Below are 23,144 nucleotides of genomic sequence, written 5' to 3'. Positions count from 1 at the left end.
AGTGGACGCGTTTTTGCGGACACGAGCCACGCTCTCTCACTCGTCCTTATCTTTTCCGCGCCTCATCTTTCCGCGCGCCTCTTCCTTCTTCGCAGCCTCTTTCATCTCCTCCTCCTACTCCTCCCAGCGCATTTCTTCCATTCTTCTCCGCATCCTTATTCCGCCTTCCCGTCTCTTTCCCAGCATTCCGTAACGGCTGAACGCTCTTACGGGGATCCCTTCGCGACGTAGAGTACTTTCGGTCTAACGGTCTCTTTTCGCGCGCCATGGGATTATGCAAATTAAATGAGCGTGCCGGCCGATCGGCCCAACTTGCGAAAACGGATGATGGCTCCGAGAGCTCCGGTTTGTTTCGAATTTAAATAAAGAAGCTGCTTTCAAAGCTCCCTGCACAGGTGTATTTATCGACAGCGCGTTAGTCATTATCGCGTTGTCAACAGCGGTTTTTAATTAACGTAACTTTCTCAAAATTACGAGAAATTATCTCCGACAAAGTGGCATATTATTTTCCCCTGATACACATCCATTTCATTTGTACACAGACGACGAGGTATCGCCGGGGTACAAATTGTGCGATGAAACCGTCGCGAATGAGGTTGCGCTTGTTCAAGACGTAACGAATTTACCGTGGAAACGTGGGAAGCAACATGGATGAACGGTGTTTTATCGCCGCGTTCGCGATGGTTAATAATCAAATGGTGATTAATGGCGCCGAAATGATGCTGATTTACGGCGATTTGTCATGTCGCGGGGATAAGGATTGGTCGCTCGTCGGTAGAATCTAGCCGGAGATGCGCCGTGCACGAAGTGCGGTTGAATGTGTGCACACCGTGGCAACTCGCGGGCTTTGTATGGCAATCGGTCGAGCGCGGGGAAACGGAGTGACGTTTGCATGATTACAAAGTAGAAGTAGAATAACGGTTCGGCGTACGACGACAATGACGAGTGACGTTCATTAGAAAGTTAGGTGCTGAAATTAGATTGCGCTACTTCGCGAAGTCATACCGTAACTTCCCCCGATGTTGTTACTGTTATAAATCTACAAGGCGGCCGGATGGCACCCGGCCAGAGGTCCCTCTCAAGTATTTTTAACATCGAACTGTCTTATAATTATTTAACCCGCGATTAACTCCCAGGTCGTCCGTCATTATATTACAAACTAACGCATTTCGCTTTCCCGTCATAGATTTCTAAATAATACACTCGCCGTGCCTATAAATAATGTAAGGCGATCTTCTTTTTTACAACGTCGTATATATTTCATGAGTAATAACGTAAATTTTTAGTGCAACTTCCGCGGAGGGTAATTGGAAACGTCAATAATAAATAGCCGCGGCTTTTTATTTAGCTATTTTTGTTATGCGCATATCGAACTATTGTGTCGTAAAATTGTGACGACAAATACTGAAAGGAAGCTATTTTATGCATCTTTTATCTGCGTTGGGAAAGAGAGAGAGAGAGAGAGAGAGAGAGAGAGAGAGAGAGAGAGAGAGAGAGAGAGAGAGAGAGAGAGAGAGAGAGAGAGACGTGAGACGAGGGGGACAGATTACTATGTCTATCGGCGTGGCACGTGCCTGAGTCCCACGACGTAAATCAGCGCACGTGCCTCTCTCGCGGCCGCGAGCTTTTCCTCGGACAGGTTCAACGATCGATACCACGAGGTATGATCGATGCCCCCACGGCTCGTAATGGCCTCCGTATATCGCCTCCGAAGATGAGAAAGCTTTGCGATAGAGAGAAGGATTCGTATAAACCCATGGATTTATATAGGGTGTCTTGGAACTGTCGAGCGTTTTGTTTTCAGCTTAAGATAACCGAAGATATGAGATTATTTCCCGACAAAATTAATTCCCAAGTAAAACGAGCCACTTTCGCAGCTGAATCTCAAATTGAAGCAAAATCTAATTAAACACCGAAGTGAAATCTCGCAATAGGATTTGATTATCTCGATCTTAACTGTTACTTATTATATTCTCTTGGTACTTAAATAGCTCGAGAAAAATCCTTTAATTTTCGCAAATTGTTAAGTAATTTATCCTCGACGTCTTGACGTCGTTAAAAGAACCGTCAATTTTTTTTTTAATCCGCTCATTATCCTTCGTGATTAAGTGAGATACGTGATAGTTTTGGACCACCCTGTGCAGACGCCGTAATCTGCGAGCAATCTATGAGACCCGCGTATTACCGGCTATTATTCATAATTACCGAACACGATGCGCTCGATCATATGTATCCATAGCGATATAACACGTCCCATAATGAGCACATCTAATAAACGCCGATGAAGGAAGAAGAAGTTGATAACGAAGTGAAGGAGATATTTCGTTGGCAACGAGCCGTCGTCGGTCACGTGCCGTCGAGTGAATCAAAAGGTTGCTATGTACGGTCATTGAACGAGAGTGCAGGTTGGCGCTCTCACGTGCTGCACGTCTGTGTACGTGTATGCATATTCACTGACTTATTGCCCGAGACATTTGTATACGTATATATCACAGGATTCATTTCTGTGTCGAGCAACGCTGGGACGTGCAAATCAGATTGTTACGTAAGAGATATGCGCGTCAGACCGCGAGAGCGATTACGCGAGCATGGGAGAGGGGGAGGAGAAAAAAAAAGCAGCGCGATATTAAACGATCCGGAATGAAATGCTCGTCAGGGTAATTTCGATATTTCCAAGTCACGTCGTGGAATTATAACAGTAGCGGTAGCGGAGATTGCGGTACGACTTTTCTCCAAGTAGCGCAATCTAATTTCTGCACGTCTAATCATCTAACGCACGCCGCTTGTCATCCCCGGGGGTCAAATCGTTATTCCACTTTGCTCCGATTATTTTTCAATTATAGACCCGCTTTGGAATAAAAATTAAAAACACCCGAGATCGTGAAAGGAAATTTGTAGATGAAATTCGAGATTGCTTTGCGGTAAAATATGGTGGAGGAGGAGCAGACACAGAAACGAAGTGGCTAACAATAAGTGAAAGTAACGAACTGTATAAATCCTGAATACACGAAATTGGCATAGAGTAAGATAAATGGACAGGGAAAGAAGATGCATACCGTACGGAGCGCACGTATAGAATGGCGAGAGTGAGATCAAGAGAAAGCATGAGAGCGGTGGCGAACAGAGAAGAAGGAAGAGAGCAAAAGATTCGAGGGAAATGATTTACCGCAAATTGCCCCGTTCACCGGAGTTGCATTATAAGCATTGGGCAATCGCGTGCATGCGGCCAACGTCATGTACGGCGAAAGAGCATGTGAGTCTCAAGCGAGCGAGTGGCGAGCGCGAAGAAGGCTTCCTCTTACTCTTAGGAAAAGAGGTGAGAAAGCCATCTCCGAAAGATGCGAGAAATGAGACGGGTGTACAATCGTCGGTCGATCTGCCAAGCCAAGGAAATTTTCGCGAACAATTTTACATATTGTAATTGCAATACGATTATTTGCTGTAAAGAATCGTACGAACGAGTTGACGCCAAAATAATTGCTATTAATATACATGTATGTCGTTGATTTTTTTTTCTTTTTTTAGAAATATATTTGCAGACAATGGCGAGTTACGTTAGATTTCCCTTTGACGCATCTTTCGGTTTCTCTGCCATAGAAACAGACGGACGGCACGGTATCAGTTGTTCACATCAACGAATTTCAACGCGCGTCGTAAAGACTCGACTTCTCGCCGTAGTTTCTTTGCGATGCAGTACGGGCGCATACTACGTGGGCGTGTTCCGCGAAAACATATCCAAGGCTCGCAAACGTCTCAAGCGAAATGCGATTTACCGCTTCCGAGTGTGTGTTTGACCCGCAGTGGCCGTGACCCCCCGCTGCCGTCTTCCGGCATTTGATTGTATCGTGAATTTGGTGCAATTCAGATTTTTCTCACGGCAATTACCCGCCCTTATTTGTATTTAGCGTTGACTTCGGCGCACGTATCCTACTCGAAGTCTTGCAAGTTATTTATTTGACGTAGATAAAAATATAAATTTTTTTTTTTTAATTAAATACAAAATTAAATTATAATTCTCCCGATAATTTTATGACCGTTTGAATAAATTATAGAAATCGTAAATAGCTGTATAATATTTCTGCCGAAGATGCCATTTAATTGCAGGTCGTTAGCCTTAATAATAAATAAGAAAAATGAATAACTGACATTTCGCGATTTCTCTATCTTTTCCACGTATTATTATCTTTTAATGATATAAGTAACTGACTTGGAGGTCAGGTATCATATGCGCTATCCCGGTGTCAATTATTATCGCCGACGCAACGACACATATGCAAGTGCAGCTAACTCGCCGAGTATCTCGATGCCTTTTACGAGGATGTATTCATCGGGTTGGATAGACCACCGTCTGTACGGTTGCCGTGCACGGTACGTGCTTGACGAAACGAGGTCTATCGCTGCCGCAGCAGTTTGCAAGTTAGCAAATTTCCTCGGTCGCAATATCAAAAGCGGCAAAACTTGGCTGGATATCACCGAAGCGGCGACATTTGCCCTTGTATTACGACGGCTCCTCGTACCTTCTATCTTTCTCTTTCTCGCTTCCATCCGTGCTAACGCGCGCACACATACACGTACATATGCATTCTCCTGCTTCTCGGCTTTTCCTACTACTCTCTTCGCTGAATATTTCCGCGTCGCGTTAAAACGCCCGTTCGTCCCCTCCCTCCACGCCGTATCGCCCGCGGGCGATATACACTTCTCGGTGGCCCTAATCGCCCCCTACGCGAGGTTAACACCTTTAATCCTTTGTACAAGCGGACGTCGTGCTAAGCTCCCCCCGAGGATATCAGAATTCCACGTTGAAATTTATCGTCTTTTACTCTGTACCCCGTTCCTCCGTGGATATCACATTTGTATTAACTAATTGTATATGTAAAAATATTATACGGCTTAACTCTTTGTCGACTCGATTGTTCTTCCCCGAAACTCTCTCGACGGCGAGATAATAATAAGTCTATGTCGAATAAAAATTTTTGTCCGCGATTCTTATTGCACGAGGCGCAAAGATACATCTCTGATTCGTAAAAGTTGCAGCTGCAACGGTCATTCGTATGAATAAAATGCGAGGAGTAGTTTTCAGGTGTGAAAAATTACTTCGCACCTCGCGCGAGTTCTGGCAGGTCTGTCGATACATCTCGAGCTCCTAATTAATGGCTGTAGTTCGTCGAGACTGCGCGTTTCATTCGTCGATAACGTCACGTAAGCCCGAAGTTTCGCTTCTCCAGTAATTCCATTAGGAGGAAAAAAAAGGCGCCTATTTTCTCGTCGTATAATTACGGAACGCTCGCTTCGCTTCCGGGGCTCGAGACAGCCGAATGACCCGCGCGAGAGATTTATGTCGCGTCAGCGTACGACGCCGCGAGGTATTATACTTCTCCGAGAAGGCCAGCACGCGTCCCGATGACGCGCTGAAGCTACCAAACGAATGCAGCAAGTATTGTGTTACGTGAATAAAGCGAGGCGAATTCCTTCGTGTCTATTCATCGAAGTGAATGCTTGGAGGGGTATGAGCAAGGACATTACAGCGTTTACTTCAAGTGAGAAGCCGCGGAAAGTACAAAGCGAAACGCTATGCGCTAAGAGAAAGAGATTGCTCACGCGAAATAATGCGATTCTATTTTCCGTCCGCTTTTACCTTAAAACATACGCTCTTTCTATGCAAAAATGAACGATATATTCGGACCGATCTATTATCCCCCGATTATTCTTGCGTTAATAAAACCGTTAAAACAACTGGCTCATCAAGTGCAATCCTTGACGTTCATTATACGGAATTACCGTCGGTTTTGAAATACAAAAAACTGCCGCTTTCCACCTTCGGCCGCTCACGTGCCGTCCTAATTGCGATCGCGTATCTCGCGATCGTCAAAGAAATTCTCCCTTCGTCAAAAGCGAGGAATGCGATGACGAGCAATGACGATGTAGAGCCGTGGCGGTCGGTAAATATCGAGACCGGCATGCCGCAATCTGCCTTGGACGACGGCAATCGGGCCGTTATCCTCAATGCTTGATATCCCTCGGTATAATTACGGGTAATTAGCTATTACGCGCAATTGATAATAATAGCCGTGTCCAGTCCCTGACATTCTGATCGCGACGGCCAAAGTGCTGCGGCGCGGGCGAGATGCAGTTTTCTCTTTCTCTACCGTTCACGTCGCCGCGTTTCTCGGCGAATGTGTGCCGTGTTTTGCCGATTCTCTTCCTCGCTTAGGAAGGTAAGGTCTCCGGTTATTTAACCCGGCCTTTAAACTCGTTAAATCCTTTCAAGTTAACTTCTTTACTTCGACTGCCAGGCGAAACGATCGTTTTTCATCGAATGCACGAATCCGATTATGTTGTTTTTACAAAGGCACGTTTAACCAATAATTCATCTCGCGGAATCTCGTAGAGTCGAGACAAGAAGCGAGCTATTGTCCGGAGATAGGGATTTCTTGACGACAATGGCAACTCGATTCAATTCAAATTCCGCCCGAGCGGTGACATAATTAATTAATACGCTTATTAATTATTTCGAATTTTTGATAAGTATTTAGATGAGTTTTATCAATCAAAATTATTTAGATCGGGGTGATTTATATATTTATTTCTTTACAATGCACCAAGTGACAAACGTTTTTAATCCCGGGGTGATTTACGAGAGGCGTCAACGGATAAATTGCAGAGCTCTCGATAAACTCTTATTTACCCCAAAAGTCTGGCCTCGACACTCAATTGGAATCTCGCCGATTGCCTCTGAAAGCGAACTACGAAACTCCGCCATACCGGCTATCCGGATATGCACAGCGAAACTTTTAGCGCGGGGAGTTACGCTCGTGTTTTGGTTTTTGCTTGATCGTTTTGCTCTGACGCCGCCCGACTGCCGCTTGTAAAGATTTTCCGGGCAAAACTTTCGGATCGTTCGTACGCGCGTTCTCGCGAATCTCGGTGGTGGCATTCCCGGCAACTCAAACCTTCGTATGTAAAATGTCACCTTATTCGAAGGCGGAGTATCGTTTTAAAATATGCAAAAATTTTGTTGCCACACTTGTAATTAAATTGATAACGAGCTTGAAATGATTATTATTAAGACAAGAGATAGAATTACAAACTATAAGCGACAGGGGGTGTAAATTTTAATTTTCGTAAAAAGAAATGGGGAGAACAGTTCTTTTTAAATATATATATATATATATATATATATTGATCTACTTTACTAGAAATGGAATATATATATGATATATATTTTCACAATTGGGGCATGCTTTCTTTCTCAGAATATCAAATCGACGAAATTGCGGTGTTATACTATCGAAGAAAGCGTAAGACGGAAATTACGCAGTGTCGGTCGAAAATTGAGAATTTCCATATTGCGGGAGCGCGGAAATAAAACACACCCGGTGGCATGCCTCGACATTTATCGCCGTAAAACTGTTCTTGCTTTGCTTACACCGCTCGCTAACGTCGCCTGGTTCGAAGTCGCTCAATATTGGACCGCGGTATAACTTATCCCGGTGAAAAAGTCAGTAAGTTAAAAGTCGATAAGCATTGTTCCTTGAACATTAAAAAAAAAAAAATGACTCGGATGTATCTTGCGTCTTAAATAATTTTTGCGTATATTACGATGCTGCATGATAACGAATAAGAGGATGCAAGCTTCGTGTTGTATATGTAGGCAAATAAGAGCAAGTATTCTGTCGCAAACGGAGTTCAAACAAACTTCGTGTTATCTTTAGAGAGGAAGTGTCACTTGTTAACTAAACGTTCATTACCGAAATCTCGTACGGACCACCTGACGTTTATTTCCTGCGACGGTTTTAGCGGTCTCGAATTCGAGTCCGCATGGACAATTAGGCAGCTGCATAATCACGTGGATATAATCTAGTTACGGGGCGCACGACTGACGGCAAAAGATAAGTCGGTGCGCTCGTTTGTGCCCCGTGTCGATGTTCACGTGTCCCCGTCACTTCCTCCGCGAGATCGCGGCCACGATTCGCGCCACGATTTCCGGCGATACCGTTACCGCGTTTCGCATTTCCGCCGTCGCCGTGCACGCACCGTACCACGTTTCGAGAGAAGTGTGTAATTTATGCGCGGGAGATAATCCGCGAGCGGGCGATAAATCATTCATCGCGGCCGAGTCGTGTCACGACGCCCGTCTCCTCCTTCCTACGTATATTCTCTACTTGCGCCGAATCGTACTCGTTTACACGACGAGCGCTCTGAATTAAGAGGGCGGAAGTTTCAGCCGAGAGAGAATACATTAGAATAGAATAGAATAGAATGCATAGATGACTATGTGGAATTTAAAGTGCACTCTCCGAGGTGCGAAACACCCTTTAAACATCGAGATATTCGAAATACTCATTATTACTAACGCAATAACATGGCAATTAATATTTTTTTTTTTTTTTTTTTTTTTTTTTTACCTTTTAACTCAATTTTTAACAACTAAAACGTATCGTGTAATACGAAAAGAATACTATATTGCAAATTTTGAGGGGAGCCTAAAACGCGTTTATTAACTCTTACGTCTTTCCGGGGTGGATCGGTCTAGCGCGTTCGCAGGTTATCGGCCGATCGCGGGATCAGGGCAATTTGGCTGCGAGAGGAGGATGAGACCAGGCGGAAATTGTGCTCCGATTGACCCCGCGAGACCCCCGTCGACAACGAAATAGGCGGAAAAAGAGTGAGAGGGGAAAGAGCGCGGGAGGTAAGGGCGAGAAGGAGAGCGAGATGGAGATAGATCGCCCTTTTTTTTTCCTCGTCGGAAGTGGAAGCGTGCACCTACCTACCGATCTACGTATGCAATGCGCGCGTGCAACAACGTAGCTGCACTCGTCGACCTCGTCCTCTCGCTCGCGCCGTTTCAGATGCTATCGCGGCGCCGGCCGGCGGATAATGCTACTCTTCGAGGATCACGTAGAAAAGCCCTCTCCCGCTCTTACTCTTATTATTCCCCGCGTGGACCATCCTTGACGGTTATTTTAGAGGCCAAATGCGAAGTGCATACATTGTCCATGCATTTATCTCTCTCGCTCCCTTTTTCTTCTCCCTTTTTTTTTCTTTTCTTTTTATTATCTCTCACGCCATCGCGATCTCTCACGATATATTCTCGTCTCGTATAAAATTCCCATGGGAAAAGACTCTCGTTATGTCGCGCGCTTATTCATGAGTCTCATGAGTTATGACTTTCGTACCCGCGCGCACTACTGACATCGATACATGTCTTCGTCTTGTTGCTTTTATACCCCGTGGATGTCATTTTTTGATATACGATAGAATAATCCTCACTCCCTTTTTTTAAATCTCTTTATTGTCAGGTATTATTTATTTGAAAGAAAAGCGATTAATTATTTTTTATTTTAAGAGCTGAAAATAGTAGACCGGCGAGAACGCTTTTGTATCTTGGATACGGAATAGTCAATGTCATTTTGTGGTTCGTAAAGAGGAAGAGACAGATGTGGAGGGAAGTGTCCTAGATCGAATGTGGGACGTTAAATGCTTTATCTCTAAGTTCTCACAGAATTGATTACGCAATACCACGGTTTCGAGACGTTGAATTAACGAGAACCGTATTCTATTTGTCATATATCTATTCGGCGTATCTATTAAGGTGTAATTGAGTCTGATAAAACCCGTTATTTTACTTATCATCGTTGTTATTTAAAAAATTACGCAATCGTAGATTGTGGTTTAAAGCAATTTGCATTATACGCTATAAACGTGACTTTATTTTACTATTTCTTATTTGAAAGCACTGAAAATGTTTAATGCCGAACATTAAAACCGCATTAATTGACAAATATAAATACAGTAAAATTGGTAAACGAAATAATGAAAAAGAGTATAAAAGTATGGGTTATTGTAATGCGGAGAGTGACCTAAACGAGTTGCCGAAGTACTTAAGATCTTTGGTCGCGCGAGAGCGGAATCTATATTGGCGGATAAATCCACATTCCTCCACATCTTCCATCATTTTTGGAAGGAGATTAAGGTCCTTGTCTGTAAGAGATTACGACAAATTTTCCGGGTTGCGTGCGAGATTTACGTATTAATCGATCCCGACGTTACTCTCGTGTATGTGCGTGCGTACATGTGCGCGGGGGATCTTCGAGATGCTCCTCTCAACGAGAAATCCTTAAGAATTCAAGAAGGAGAGCAGTCGAAGCGTCATAATATGAGGGGGAATCGTCCGGTTCGACTCGGCAAATACTACTTATTTCCTCTTAAGACGTTTCTTTTCCTCTCAAGCTTCCAAGTAGTAATATATAGGAGTCTCTAGATACGAGCGTACCTTCCGAGTATTTTACTGTTTCTATACATTCTAATAATATATGTGGAGAGATACATGTATCATGGAAATGTGCTCGGGGTTAAAATTATTTTCTCGATATTTACGTAGAAAATATGGAAAGAGGATTGTTTTTAGTACACACGTATATTCGTTATAACGACGATTTTCTCGTTTAATCGTGAAATAATAATAATTATCACTAACGCTCCTTCTCTTTGTTTCAGGTAAGCTTCTCTTTCAACCATTAGCCGCGAATGCTACCAGATACGTCGGCAAGTTGGTAAGATCCGGCCAGCTGTTACAGTTAATTAAATTTAATCACCGCTCAGCATTCTCATTTCGCGAAGCAGACAATCAAAGCGGAAAAAGAGTATAACGCACAACGATAATCCCGCGAATGAAATAGATACGAGGCGGTGCCTTTATGCGAATAAACGACGCGTGCTGATGATCTTGTGTCCGTTAAAGATACTTATATCTCGGTTGAAAAATACATTTAACGCGGAAATGACGCGGGCTTCTAAACATTAAGAGACAGCCATTCCCTTTGCCTCGCAATGTCGCACCCGATATTTCTTTGCGAGCGCATCGACCTCGTTTTTAGCACGCGGTATTCAGTCGGACTCTTGCCATCTCTACATTCGTGGGAATGTAAATGAAGCAGACATTATTAAAGTTGAGCCGCGCTTGAAAATGCAGCGCCTACCCCTATATAGCCACTTTCATTAATATCATTAAACTTTCCGCATTAAGAGCGCAGTCTCTACCTCATCTTTTGCCACTCTGCCTCCTATTCTTTTTCTCCTATGGAGTTTGCATTGAAATTGCCTCGCGTAGCCTTTCTTTTCTTGTGTCATCTCCCGTAAATGTATAATCGAGCTATTCTCGAATGTGCGCAAATCTTTCTGCTACACATTTTTTTTTATCCTGTCCCGTTAAAAATTCAATTCTCTCTACTATCAATTTTTTTCAATTTAACCTCTTTTTTTTTTCACATTAAGCGAGAGATTAATTTAATCAGCGATATAAATGACTAAAGATAGCTGGTGATAACGTTTTATTCACCGACTATGGTTAATGATTCTTGATGAACAACGCAGCAGACTTATGAACAACCGCGGATAATAAATGTCTGATATTCATCTGACGATCGAAATTGATATTGCATTATTCAAACCGCGTTGCATTTCTCGCTACTTTCGAAATAGATTCTATCTCTCGTAGAAGTCAGTCTGCGCCATTCTCTTTTCATGATTCATCTCTCAGCCCTCCTCCAGACTATGGTTCGGTAAATTGTTCGCGTAAGCGAGACTTTACGCTTCTCGTGGATCCACTCGACTCCTCGTGCACTTCATAGAGGATAAAACGCGCGAAAGTGCACACCGTTCACCGTTCGCGAGTTTATGCACGCCGGCAGCCCGCGCGCGACTTCCTTCGTAAAGTATCTCACGCCACGGCCGTATCGCACGTATCTCGTCTTCTATAGTATTTCTTACATACTTTTTCCAAAATTTTATTATTAATCATAATGACCGAATGCTTTTGGGTGGATTCACTTTTACGAATTATTTGAGAAAGAAGAGAAAACGCGCATATCGCGCCCGTGACTTTATTTGAAATTTTCAATTAAGATAAATCCCGAGGCAATAAGCGACTTTTGTTTGCCGTGAAGTAAAGAAATTAAAATAATTTATTGCATAAAATAATTTCGTTATTTCTACAAATTAATTCTTTGCTAGATTTATTTATTATTCTTTATCAATGTGCTAAGTGATGACTGAAAAGTCATTATGCATTTTATAATGAGCGCTTCCTCCTTTGGTCTCCTTTCTCTACGTCGCTCTCTGTTTCTTTCCTTCGTCATATTTATGCTCCGATGAACTGCATCGCTCGCAAACAAGATTTCCTAGTCTCGAACTCTATTAATTCGCGATCCGTCGGAATACCGTGGAGAAAGAGAGAGCCTGTCTCTCCGTTAGCGCTTCAATAATTCGTGGCGGCGTCTCTTGTGAGTAACCGTACTTCTAGTATATAACATCGCGCGATTCCCTGTACCTTTTTTTTTTCCTCGCCTTTTCTTTTTGGGGGAAGCGACGACGACGGCAAAGACGTTAGGTGAGCAGCTAATTAACGGCGCACGAGCCGGAAAAGTATTCCCTTACCGTTATTTCCGAGGCTACAAGCAATATCGCGTTGCGATCAGCTTGTACTTCCTTTTTTTGTAGCACGAAGTCGCCGAGCGCTTTCTCTTTCTCTTTACCTGACGTTTACACTCGACATATTACCGTTGAGTGTCTTCCACCTTTCTTTAGATAAGAGGCATTTTCCGAACGACCGCGTCGCGCTTAGATAATTGTACCGTTCGTACTTGGATAAAATAACAACGTTGTCCTGAAGTTGCGTCTAATAGCCTAGCGGTCACGAGACGGTTTGACATCGATACAAAAATGTATTAACGTCTTTTACGTAATGATAATTTTAATCAATTTGCCAATTGCGGCTATATGAGCGGACAAAGATATGGACAGACGCGGTAGCCACCCGGGCAATTGTAAATGCAAATACCACTCGCCGTTGTCTTTATCGATCCCGCGCCGTTCTCTAACGATGAGAATTAATGCCGCGATGCACGCTTCGTCGGTGCCTTTTGTACCTTATAATATTAAATGAAATTATCTTATTCTAACTGTACTTGTGGGGTCTTTCAACAAAACCTCCTCTCTTGTAAAGAAGAGAAATTCTTATATAGTATAGAAAGTAGAAAGGAGAGAAAGAGAGAAAGAAGTGAAAGTTGGAAAATGAGGGAATAGCGCGCTTCTATGTTGCAAAGTATAACGTATTTCATTAGAAGTAGAAAAGGTGCAATTGAAAATTAATTGCAAAATTAAGAGCTCAAGTATTCTTAGTCGAACGAGCGTGAGCCCGCACAGCGGCAGCGGCGATGTTGCACGATGGGGAAAAAAAGTGGTGCAAATTTATAACAGAATCCCTTGTGAAAATTTCACCGTTCTGAGCGAAAATTGATTGCGCTGGACGTATCGTCGTGTAAAAGCCAGCGCAGTTGGCAATTTCGAAACGTGCCCCCTTCCGAAATCGATAGTGCCTTCAACGACGAAGCATAGAAACACGAAGTCGGTAGCATCCAACGTGACACTCGTCAAAAATTAACGTCGCGTTCGCAATCGATCGACGTGCACCCGCGTGCGAGGGAGGAGAGGAAAAAAATCGAGCCGCCTTTCCGTGTTTCAGCGTATAATAAAAAGTCGATTTTTTTTTTTTTTGCCCGGCGCCATAATCCTGCTGTCACGTACGTTTTCTCGTAACGTAATTCAACGCCGCACGTTATATCCACGCGACATCGTCCATTTTTTTAATAGCCCGACGGAACACGAGGCGACAGAAATGATTGTCGTCTTTTGAAAAAAGCAAGACGTTTTCGTGTTCTGTTCACGCAATACATGTATTTTAATATTGTTACTCTGTTCGGCTTGCCGCGTAAGCTTGTTAAAAAATCGATAAAAATATCTAATATACGCAGGTTATATTAAATAGCGATATTGTTACGAGTCTTTTAAAAAAGAAAACTTGGCTGGAGAGAAAAAAAATGTATACACGTCATTTCTAAAATAAGTTTTTTCCCTCGAAAGTTACACTTGTCGAAAAATTGTTTTAATATTTGAGAAGTTTCGTCGCATATTTAAAAGTCTGCAAACAAATCGGAGATTGGCTTTTAAGAAAAAGGTAGGCGAGTCACGATCGTCAAAAGTAAGTAGAGAATGGGGAGGAGGATGGAATTCAATCTTTCCTAACGGAAGATTTAAGGAAGAGAACGCGATATTTAAAGTTTCCCGTCGCCGTTGTCTCGAGGACCTTCTCGTCGCGAAAGCGGCTATTCTGCATTGATCCGCGAGGTTGGAAGATCGATCATTGGAGCGGCGCGGCGATTCTCTAAAGCGAACGAAGACGATTCGAAAAGAAAAAGAAAAAGAAAAAAAAAAAAGGAAAGGAAAGGAAAGGTAGAGGAAAGGAGGAACAAGTCGCCATTCAACGACTTTTTCTTCGCGCCGTTTAAAGCCCGGGCTCGAATCGATTGTGCAATCAAAACGCGAACGGGTCTTAAGAAGTAAGTCCTCGCGAAGAATCGTCCTCGGAAGTACTTCGGTGAACTCCTTGGCCCTTCCACGAGGTACTTAGGTCCCTCGCCTCTTCCTTTCGATAGTTTCGTACGCGGGAGAAAAACCACTGTGGCTCACCGGAACTGGTTCGTAAAAGTGGAAAGTCAGCGATTATATACTTCAACAGTCACGAAGGTGATTGGCACGGTTTCAATGGACTTTCGAGCTTGATATTGATATGACATCGGTATCTTTTCGAGCAATATCTCGCGGCGCTCGTTTCACAATCTTTCGCGAGTAACGGTCCACCAAATTCTACCACGTACTTTTCCGTGTCTTTCAGAAAATTCTGACACAACCGAGTTGACCAAAACGAATAAATTCTTTTACTTGCACAATCGAGGACGACCGCCCGCACGACTTCTCGCGGAAAGTTTAACCGAACGTTTCAATCTAGCTCCTCGGACAGAGATAAAGAAAAAGAAAACGAGAGAGAGAGAGAGAAAGAGAGAGGAGAGGAGATGAGAAGAGAGAAAGGGGCTCTTCCAGCATGCTCGTGGTAGCCGGGTATCCTGCGATTTACATAGCGGCGAGTTCAAATATTGATTCACCGCGCTCGCGCGCGTCGCGTCCCCGGAATCGACTTCGTCAGCAGCACCCAGCCGGCCGCGACCCCCGGAAAGCCCGCCCTTCTGCCCCCGATGCCGGGGCCTTCTTCGAGCAGAAAGCGTCCTGAAGCGTATCATTGCTTGTTTGCAGTGCACCATGGCAAGAGAGTGCACACACCAATGCCCGTTCGTATATAAATATCATACACACACGTGTATTCGGAAGAAGCAGAAAGCATTCCAACAAGGGTGACTTTCCTGGCGACCTCGCTCCCTCGCGCAATTACTAATTACTCGTTTAGCAAGTGACGTACACCCGGGATGAAGGAGACCGAGGGGAGAAGAGGGTGGAAGTAACCCCGTAACGACCTTTTGTCTTAACGACTCTCGGAGAGAACAGAGTCGCTTTTAACTAACTTCTCTCTCTCCCTATCTCTCTCTTTCTTTTCCATTCCCCCCCCCCTTTTCCCTCCCGCTCGTTCCTTTCTCTCTTTTGCTCTTTTCCGCCCTCCTAAGCTACGTATCCGTTCGCTTTCTCCTCGACCTACTCGCGCCCCTTACGCCTCTACTCTACCTGCCCCCTCGTCCTCTTCTCTTGTATTCTCTAAGTTGCAGCTGCACGCTCGATCTTTAGTTATCTTCGAGCGAATTCCTCGCGCCGGCATGAGATTTATAGCGGCTCCGCGTAAGTAAGAAGAAGAGAAGCACGCCACAGTCATCTTCTTGTTTCGCGAAGGAGTCTTATCTGCTATTATGTGCTATTTCATTAGCTATAGCCGCGGCTCGAATTGTGAATTACGACTTTCCGAACCGTCGTTTTACTTTGTTCCCCGCTATGAAAGATATACGCGTTCTAAAAATATTTATTTCCCTCATATTTTCTCTCTTTGCGAGCACGTGGGAGACGATATCGGAAAAATGTACATAATGTCTGAATGATTTGCAACTAGCGTTTGGATAATAAAGTACATTACATTTCAAATCCATTAAGAAATTTAAAAAAAAAGTTTTTTTTTTAGTACGCCATTATTCCTTTATCTCAAGTCGTTTTTTTCTTGTCTTTATTATCAGCGATAAAAATTGCAATAAAATCTTAAATTAAAACTCGCTTCAATGCTAAGATACTTGGATCTTTTTTATGCGCAGTTTTACTTTACAAAAAAAAAAGAAAAAAAAAATTAGAATAGCGTTATCACATTAGCTTTATTTATTACGTAACTATTTGCAAAACGTATTTGCGTTACAAAACGTCATTCCGGAGGCGAATGCGATTCGGGTGATTTACCTGGCGGTATTATACCTTATCTTTAAATATGCGTGCTTAATCGCGATACACATCACGAATTCCGACGTGGGTTAGTGAAAAAGGGGAAAGAGAGAGAAAGAGAGAGAGCGGTAACATCGAAATGCGCCACATTATCACCGTTCGAGGGACGGAGTTAAGTCGACATTTCAAGGAATGTAAATGTACTTCCGGCATATCTAGATTCAATCATGATCGTGTATACATTTGTGCCACTTCGCTATGCCCGACTACGTTACGTTACGTTGTCGACGATATTCTCAGGACCGCTCAAGACCGAAGACAATTTACATATTTATCCTCCACGTTAAAAAATCAAGAAAGAGATGCGCATACATCACACCGCCACTGGCACCACAACGTGTATTTGCAAAACGAGTACTAATTATTTACGTTCCGCTAATTACGAACGATTATATAATGTATATCTACTCTCCTTTTATCAGAATAATCTTAAATAAATAATTTTATAAATTAACGGGTAATTTCTCAAATTTATTGCCTGTTTTCCCATTCCGCGCCTATGTTTGTAATTGTTTAAGAATTCACTAAGCATTACGATGTTGTTAATTGAAGCTTATCAGCAAATATTTCTAACCGGTATCAACTTCTGATGATAATTATGCGAATTTTGTGACACCGCGGTGCAAAACGATTAATAAATGAGGAAATTGCATCTACAGATCGGTTTATCACTGTCAATTGCACGTGTGCTAATCGATGCAGATAAGCAGCATTAATTTGATTGTTGAACGGCTGTCACTCGACAAAATAGCGACCATGCGAGCATGGGTGTGCATTCTCGAGCACACGCAACGGCTTCTCTATCTTTACAGGCTTCCGCTTCAGGATTGCGTTAAATAGAGCAAGAATTCGCCCGTGGGTAATATAAATGTCGCTCCGTTCCGCACGGGATATAATGCTACAGCTAATAGCTTTACGAATACGCGCGACGGGGAGAAATTTCATTATTCTCGCATTTAATGTTTGTAACGAGTCGTTGAACGTTCGCTCTTATTATCTTTGCGTTTATCACATTTTTAGTTTTTATTTTCGCATCACGCATGGTTAGACGTCGTACCTTTAATGTCCCGCAGTGCTTTCCGATAAGCGAATTATTTTCCCCTCAATAATTATGTTTCTTGTCTCGTCGTAAGTGTTATTCACTTGCCGTGCGAACCGACTTCGCGATATATCTCAGAGATCCCGAGGCCTGTCTTAAAGCTATCGCGCATCGTTCTCGTAATCGCGAGCAAATGATATTATTATAATCGTCTTAAGATCGCGTTCGTTGAGATAGCGTTTCGCGTCTGATACCTGCATCGGACGATCGACGTTTCGCCGATCGACATCGGCTTTACCGAAGCTACGTGGCATCTGTTGGTCCCCTGCAGTCGCAATACCGTGCACTGATCTTTCATGCAACGTACCCGCTCTTCAGAGCGTAAGACGTCTTACCTTTGTACGGATAAACCCGACGTTGCCTGTCGTTTTTAAAGAACGCGTAAAACGCGTCGCGTCGCGGCGCCACGTCGCTCAAAATGCACCGCGTTTGGCTTCGCACTTTTCCCGTTTTTCTCCCGTGACTGCGTAACGCGAGCACTTGGCCCGAATAAACATCGTTCCGCTATTTTCTCGATCGATAGCACCCGAGTTGCGTCTACGCGAATCGATTTCGAGGCCCTTTTTCTTTTCCCAACCTTTTTTATTCGTATTATGCTGCGCGACATAAAAGTTTTTCTAATACTTTTCCGCTATCTCTCCTTTACGATTGAAATATTACGCACAAAAAGAACACTTTTTACACGGAATGAATGCGCATATCGACATTTGCGTAATTTTTTTTTTTTTTTATAAACGTAGCGAGAGAAAGAGAGAGAGTGAAAGACGGATGAATTTTTTTCTCCGTTAATGAATTATTATCTGCGGCATTTAACTATTCTCGTCTGTCTATATTGTTCATTTTAAACTTTCTTTCACCTTTTTTTATCGGAAGTTTTCTGATTTATCATTTATTTGACCCACTTTACTCGCGCGTGCGAAGAATGCTTTATTAACGGTCACGCGCGCGTGGTAATAGCTATAATTAATAATCGACCGGCAGCGATTTTACCGCATTCGAAAACGAGGGTGAACGCGATGTTGTGTGCACGGTTCTCCGCAATTTTGGGACATATAGCGAACGACGCGTCGTGGTACTTACGGTGCAACTTACGGCACCGCTGTAGTCGCGGTTTACGGTAGTCGCATTCCAACGCGTATCTAATAATGTTCAGTGAAAGTCCCTCTCTTATGCATGGTCGGCCATGTTTACAAGAGTGCCCGTGCGGACGTGCTTGCAATTCGCGCGCGCTAGCCGCTCGGTCGGCTGCAGCGATGTATAAACACGTACGCATATAAATACGCTGCATACAATATAAATGCACGCCGTATCCCCTTATTAATGTAACAGAAGGAAAGGGGGGAAAGGACACGCGGGGGATCATAATTTTCGACGTCGCCGTATTTCGCGCGGCCGCCTCGTAAAGCCGTCGGATTATTTTACATCGGTAATAGAATATTATTTTCGCACGTCCGCCTTCCTTTATAGCACGCAACAGGCGACTGTCCGGGCTGATATACAAAAATAGATTAATCAGCAATAAATTACGTTAAATTCGATGCACGATTTCGTGAGAGATAACCCCCTCGACTCACGCCAAGATTGAATTTCAAATTTACCCACTCACCTTTCTTGTCACACACAAACGCACACGCGCGGCCAACAAACTGAATTATTCCCACCTATTTCCCGTCAGCGTCCGTATTCGGCATTACTTATTCTATGTCGCGTTTTCTTGCCCCCGGCCGGCGTATTAATATTTAACGCGGGCCTCGTAATTCAAAACCGACGGTCCTGAATAATTTACGTTCACGCATCTCATGCATCGCCACGACGTCTTCGATAGGATGGGGATCGATAAGACATTACACGGAGATGAGTAATGCCTCTGTGCGCCGATATATGTACAACGACAGTTTCAATTGACTATGACGTATCGCGTGCAGCCGAGCACCGGAAAAGCATCATGCGGATTGTAATTTGCCCGGAGCATGCAAATGCGACGGAGAAGCGTTTCTCCCGATCGATTTTCCATTTCTTTGCCCGATGTTGATCTAAAGTCTCTAACTTTTCTGTTTCTCCCTTTCGTTTTTCTCCTACCGCCAAGTCATCGCCGCTCGCGATTCTCCGCGAGTACCGCGAGCGATTTCTATTCTCGATGCGGTGTATTGGATGCGGGGTATTCGGGACCGGGGGACATTCGAGGGGTAGTACATAAACCACGATCGTCGTCGCTACCGTTGATGGGTTGTGCGCCCAGAGAGACCAACGTAACTGGTTTCGCGAGAGGCCGATTGAAAGCGCCCGCGATCGATCGTATCAATGGCAGCCCCGCTATTTTGGCCAAGTACTCGATATCCTCTTCAATTTAACAGGAACGCAAATATAAATAGAAAATTTTTCGATGCATTTTCTGATGCATTAGTCCGTTACGATTGACGCGAATGTCTGTCTAACCTGACAACGTATTATTTCTTAACGCACCGATTTTTAATAATGCGGGCGCAAAATAAAAAAAAATAAAAATTATAAAAAAAATAATGTATCGCGAATTTTATATTTTTGAATTAAAATAATTTAATATATTTTCGTGTACGTTTAGATTTATGACTCTCATCTCGTTCGAAAGAGATTAATTCGTGCATCTAATTAACCTAGTCATTTATGCAGATTAACTATCGAGTTGAGTAATTAAAACGAGCTTCTTAAATCTCTCTCTCTTTCTCTTTCGTTCTGCGCCTCGACTAATGTTTCTTAGATTTTGCGAGTCAATTTAGTTGGGATCGTTTCTACGTCGTTTTCTTTCCCGAGAATTAACGTGGCGGCGGAAGATCATGTCGATGCGTGATCGATGGCGTTTACGCGCGAAAGTGATTCGACTTTATAGAAAGACCTTTCGATGGGAATGTGGGAACGGCTGTGCGTGTTCGTGTATCGCATCGGTGAACGAGTTAACGTTGTGTAATCAATGCTTGTACGCTTTGACGCCGGGTAATTATAGTTAAATTATCGGCCCGGGCAAATGCTTAGTCAGAACTAGTCAGAAAGTTTGTACGCACATAAATAGAAAATGTGTTGAAATTAATAAGTACCGGCTACGCTTTTTTTTTCTATTCCTGTCGCTAGCGTTCTCTAATACGACCTTAGAATGAATCATGAAACGATTAATAAAATGATACCTTCGGCGTTATATAAAAAAAAAAAAAAAAAATATGTCTACGACTTTTTGCGGTGCGGATTCTCGTGAGATTGACTCGTTCGCTTGATCGCGCTCTGATCGAGATCGATTGAATTGGCAGTGCCGACGGACGCGTGCTCGTTAATTTTCACAGTCACGATGAACGCTTGAAACACTTCCTCCCGAGGTGCCGATTATACGAGGTGTTCGCGCGGGAGAGGGCGAGAAAGAAAGGTGCAGTCACGTGCAACAAGTGTGACTGCTTCATCAATCTCTCCGCGTGCGTGGGCAGGCGTGAGAAACCGCGCTCTCGAGCTCTCTCGATGTTAGGTCGCCGCCGAGAGAAAGAGAGAGTTAAGAGAGACTCATGCGCGCGAAAAGGTCACATTTCTGAGATTTTCCCCGAGTTCTCGGCGCTGAGACCTGGAGCCGAGAGTGGCGGTCCGGGGCTCTGCATCGAGGGTGGTGCATTATATATCCACGTGTACAACGCTCACGTGGCAGCGGGATTTTTCGCGACTTTACTTTCCTTCCCGTATTATCGCCGGCATAAATCAAATTGAATTACGTATAAAGAAAAACGAGATTTCTCTCTCTCCTAACTTTTTTATTCGACCGACGCATTGATGACCAGCTGCTTGCGCGAATCAATTCGGATCAGCATCCGTTCGTCGAAAAAGGCCGTGAGTGTATTCGCGATTATTTCCATAAATCTGCCGTCAGTCGCCGCATTTGTTTTGCAGATGCAACCGGACACGCGCGCGTGTTACACGACCTAGTTCCATGGAACACGTCGTATAATAACCGAACACGGCAAACGACGCTTTTTTGCTTCTCTTCTTTCGGAGTTCTCGCGCGACATCTTGATGATGTTAAACGGCGAACCTTGGCGCCAAGATCGTTAAACGCGAACGCGCGAATTTCGTGTATCTGAGAGTAACGCAAATAATTTCACTTCTCGTAAGGGTCGTTTCTACGTGGAAGAGGAAAAAGCGACGTGTTTAACCGTGCGAAACGGCCAGGTATAAATGCCGAAAGTAATTAGACTCGTGTAACGGTAGGGATCTCGCGTCTTCTGAATTTATGGATCGATAGACCCGTTAAATTTGTTAGACTGTTAGCTTCATAAATTGCTAGATAGATCTGGAGATTACTGGCTTTGTAAATTGCCAAGATCTATTGGTCCGTCAATTACAAAATCATCGATCCATAAAACCCTCACGTTTTCTCACTGTATTACGTGTGTTTACGTGCACAGTGACCTGAAATTCGATTAATTACGCGGTCTCTTCCTCATTCCTCACTCTTCACTTTCTACTTCTATTTAACACACATATGTGCGTACGCGTGCGAAAATCAATTTCTTAATATTTTTCTAAAATACTAAGTACGAAAAAAAATTGCCAAAATAGATAAAAAATGTTGGATAATTAACGAGTGATTACATTTTAGTCTGTTTATTTCCAATAAAAAAAAAAATTTTTTTGAAATGAATTTTAATAACGAAGTTATTTGATATTGCGAGCTAAAGCATGAAACCTAGCAACTCGGAGCCTTCAACGGTATATTTCGCATGACACTCGCGCGTAATCCGTCGCTGTCACAGCGTCCAGATGACGATCGATGGCGGTGTGCTCTGATTGACGTTCGAAACCTAATATCCGAAATGCGTCAGAGAGAAGAGCTGGGAAAATGTATGGGGCTGCCAGTCGCGCGACTCAAGAGAAAGGGAACTTCCCTACAGACTATTTCAAAATGAGATAAATGTGATAAATTACAATTAAATCCCTTTTTTTTTTAAAAAAAAAAAAGATTTTTTTGCAAGATCAATAAATTTTTTTTTAAATGAAAATGTGTAATCGAATTAATAATTGACTGTCATTTTTCCCGTGTTTCAAATGTCGTCTTAATGAAATAATAATTTGAAGAAATTTCCCATATGTAGAGATACTGATTAAATAATTTTTCATGTTTTAAGCGATTCATGAATGACTTAAAAATATAGTAATCTTCACATTTTATGTATTTATTTTGAGACAACCTGTACGTACGAAGCTCCATAAAGACGTCCTCACGACAGTAATCGACTTTCATGTCATTTTCCCGCACGGATACTTATACGACGACCTGTCATTCGAGAAAACTCGATTCAGCATCTCAATTGAGAGAAGTGTCTTCGGATAATCTTTCCAAGTTATATCCTGCGGCGCGCGTTGCGTTACTACATCGCCCGCTTAGAACCCGCGCAACCCGGGAATAAATTAAATTGATAGATTAAATTACGATAAAATGTTCAATGTTTTCCAAGCTGACACAATTGTAATCTACCCACGAGATGTTTTCTTTTTTATATTGGAACATCGTCCCTTAAAATTATTATTAACTCAATATTTACATTCTACGAGCGTTCTACGGTTCCGATTACACAGTTGTTAGTATATTGGAATTTGAATGTAAAAACCGTGAAAAAAAAGATTAAATCCGCGAGCAGCACAATGCAATATTGTGACAAAAAGTGACACACAGTCGGCACGGTATATATTTATTCCCAAGGCCCGAGGGATT

At 43.1% G+C, this 23,144-nt stretch overlaps 1 protein-coding gene across 3 annotated transcripts in view; it reads left to right on the top strand.

The window, feature by feature from the left end:
* LOC139102730 (CCR4-NOT transcription complex subunit 6-like) overlaps positions 1 to 23,144 on the top strand; it is a 318,650-nt gene that overhangs the window by 100,757 nt on the left and 194,749 nt on the right. Inside the window, exon 4 of one of the 3 annotated variants that reach the window (XM_070656847.1) lies at positions 10,498 to 12,034. The exons of the other annotated variants lie outside the window; for them this stretch is intronic. Coding sequence (XP_070512948.1) covers positions 10,498 to 10,649 — 152 coding nt within the window. The 3' untranslated portion in view covers positions 10,650 to 12,034. Of the gene's footprint in view, positions 1 to 10,497; positions 12,035 to 23,144 lie in introns of those variants that run through there. 3 annotated transcript variants of the gene reach the window in all.

The sequence above is a fragment of the Cardiocondyla obscurior genome, linkage group LG05, assembly GCF_019399895.1.
Source record: "Cardiocondyla obscurior isolate alpha-2009 linkage group LG05, Cobs3.1, whole genome shotgun sequence".
In the NCBI taxonomy this organism is placed as follows: domain Eukaryota; kingdom Metazoa; phylum Arthropoda; class Insecta; order Hymenoptera; family Formicidae; genus Cardiocondyla; species Cardiocondyla obscurior.
Note: the sequence above shows the minus strand (reverse complement) of the source record. Positions and strands in the feature narration are given on the sequence as shown.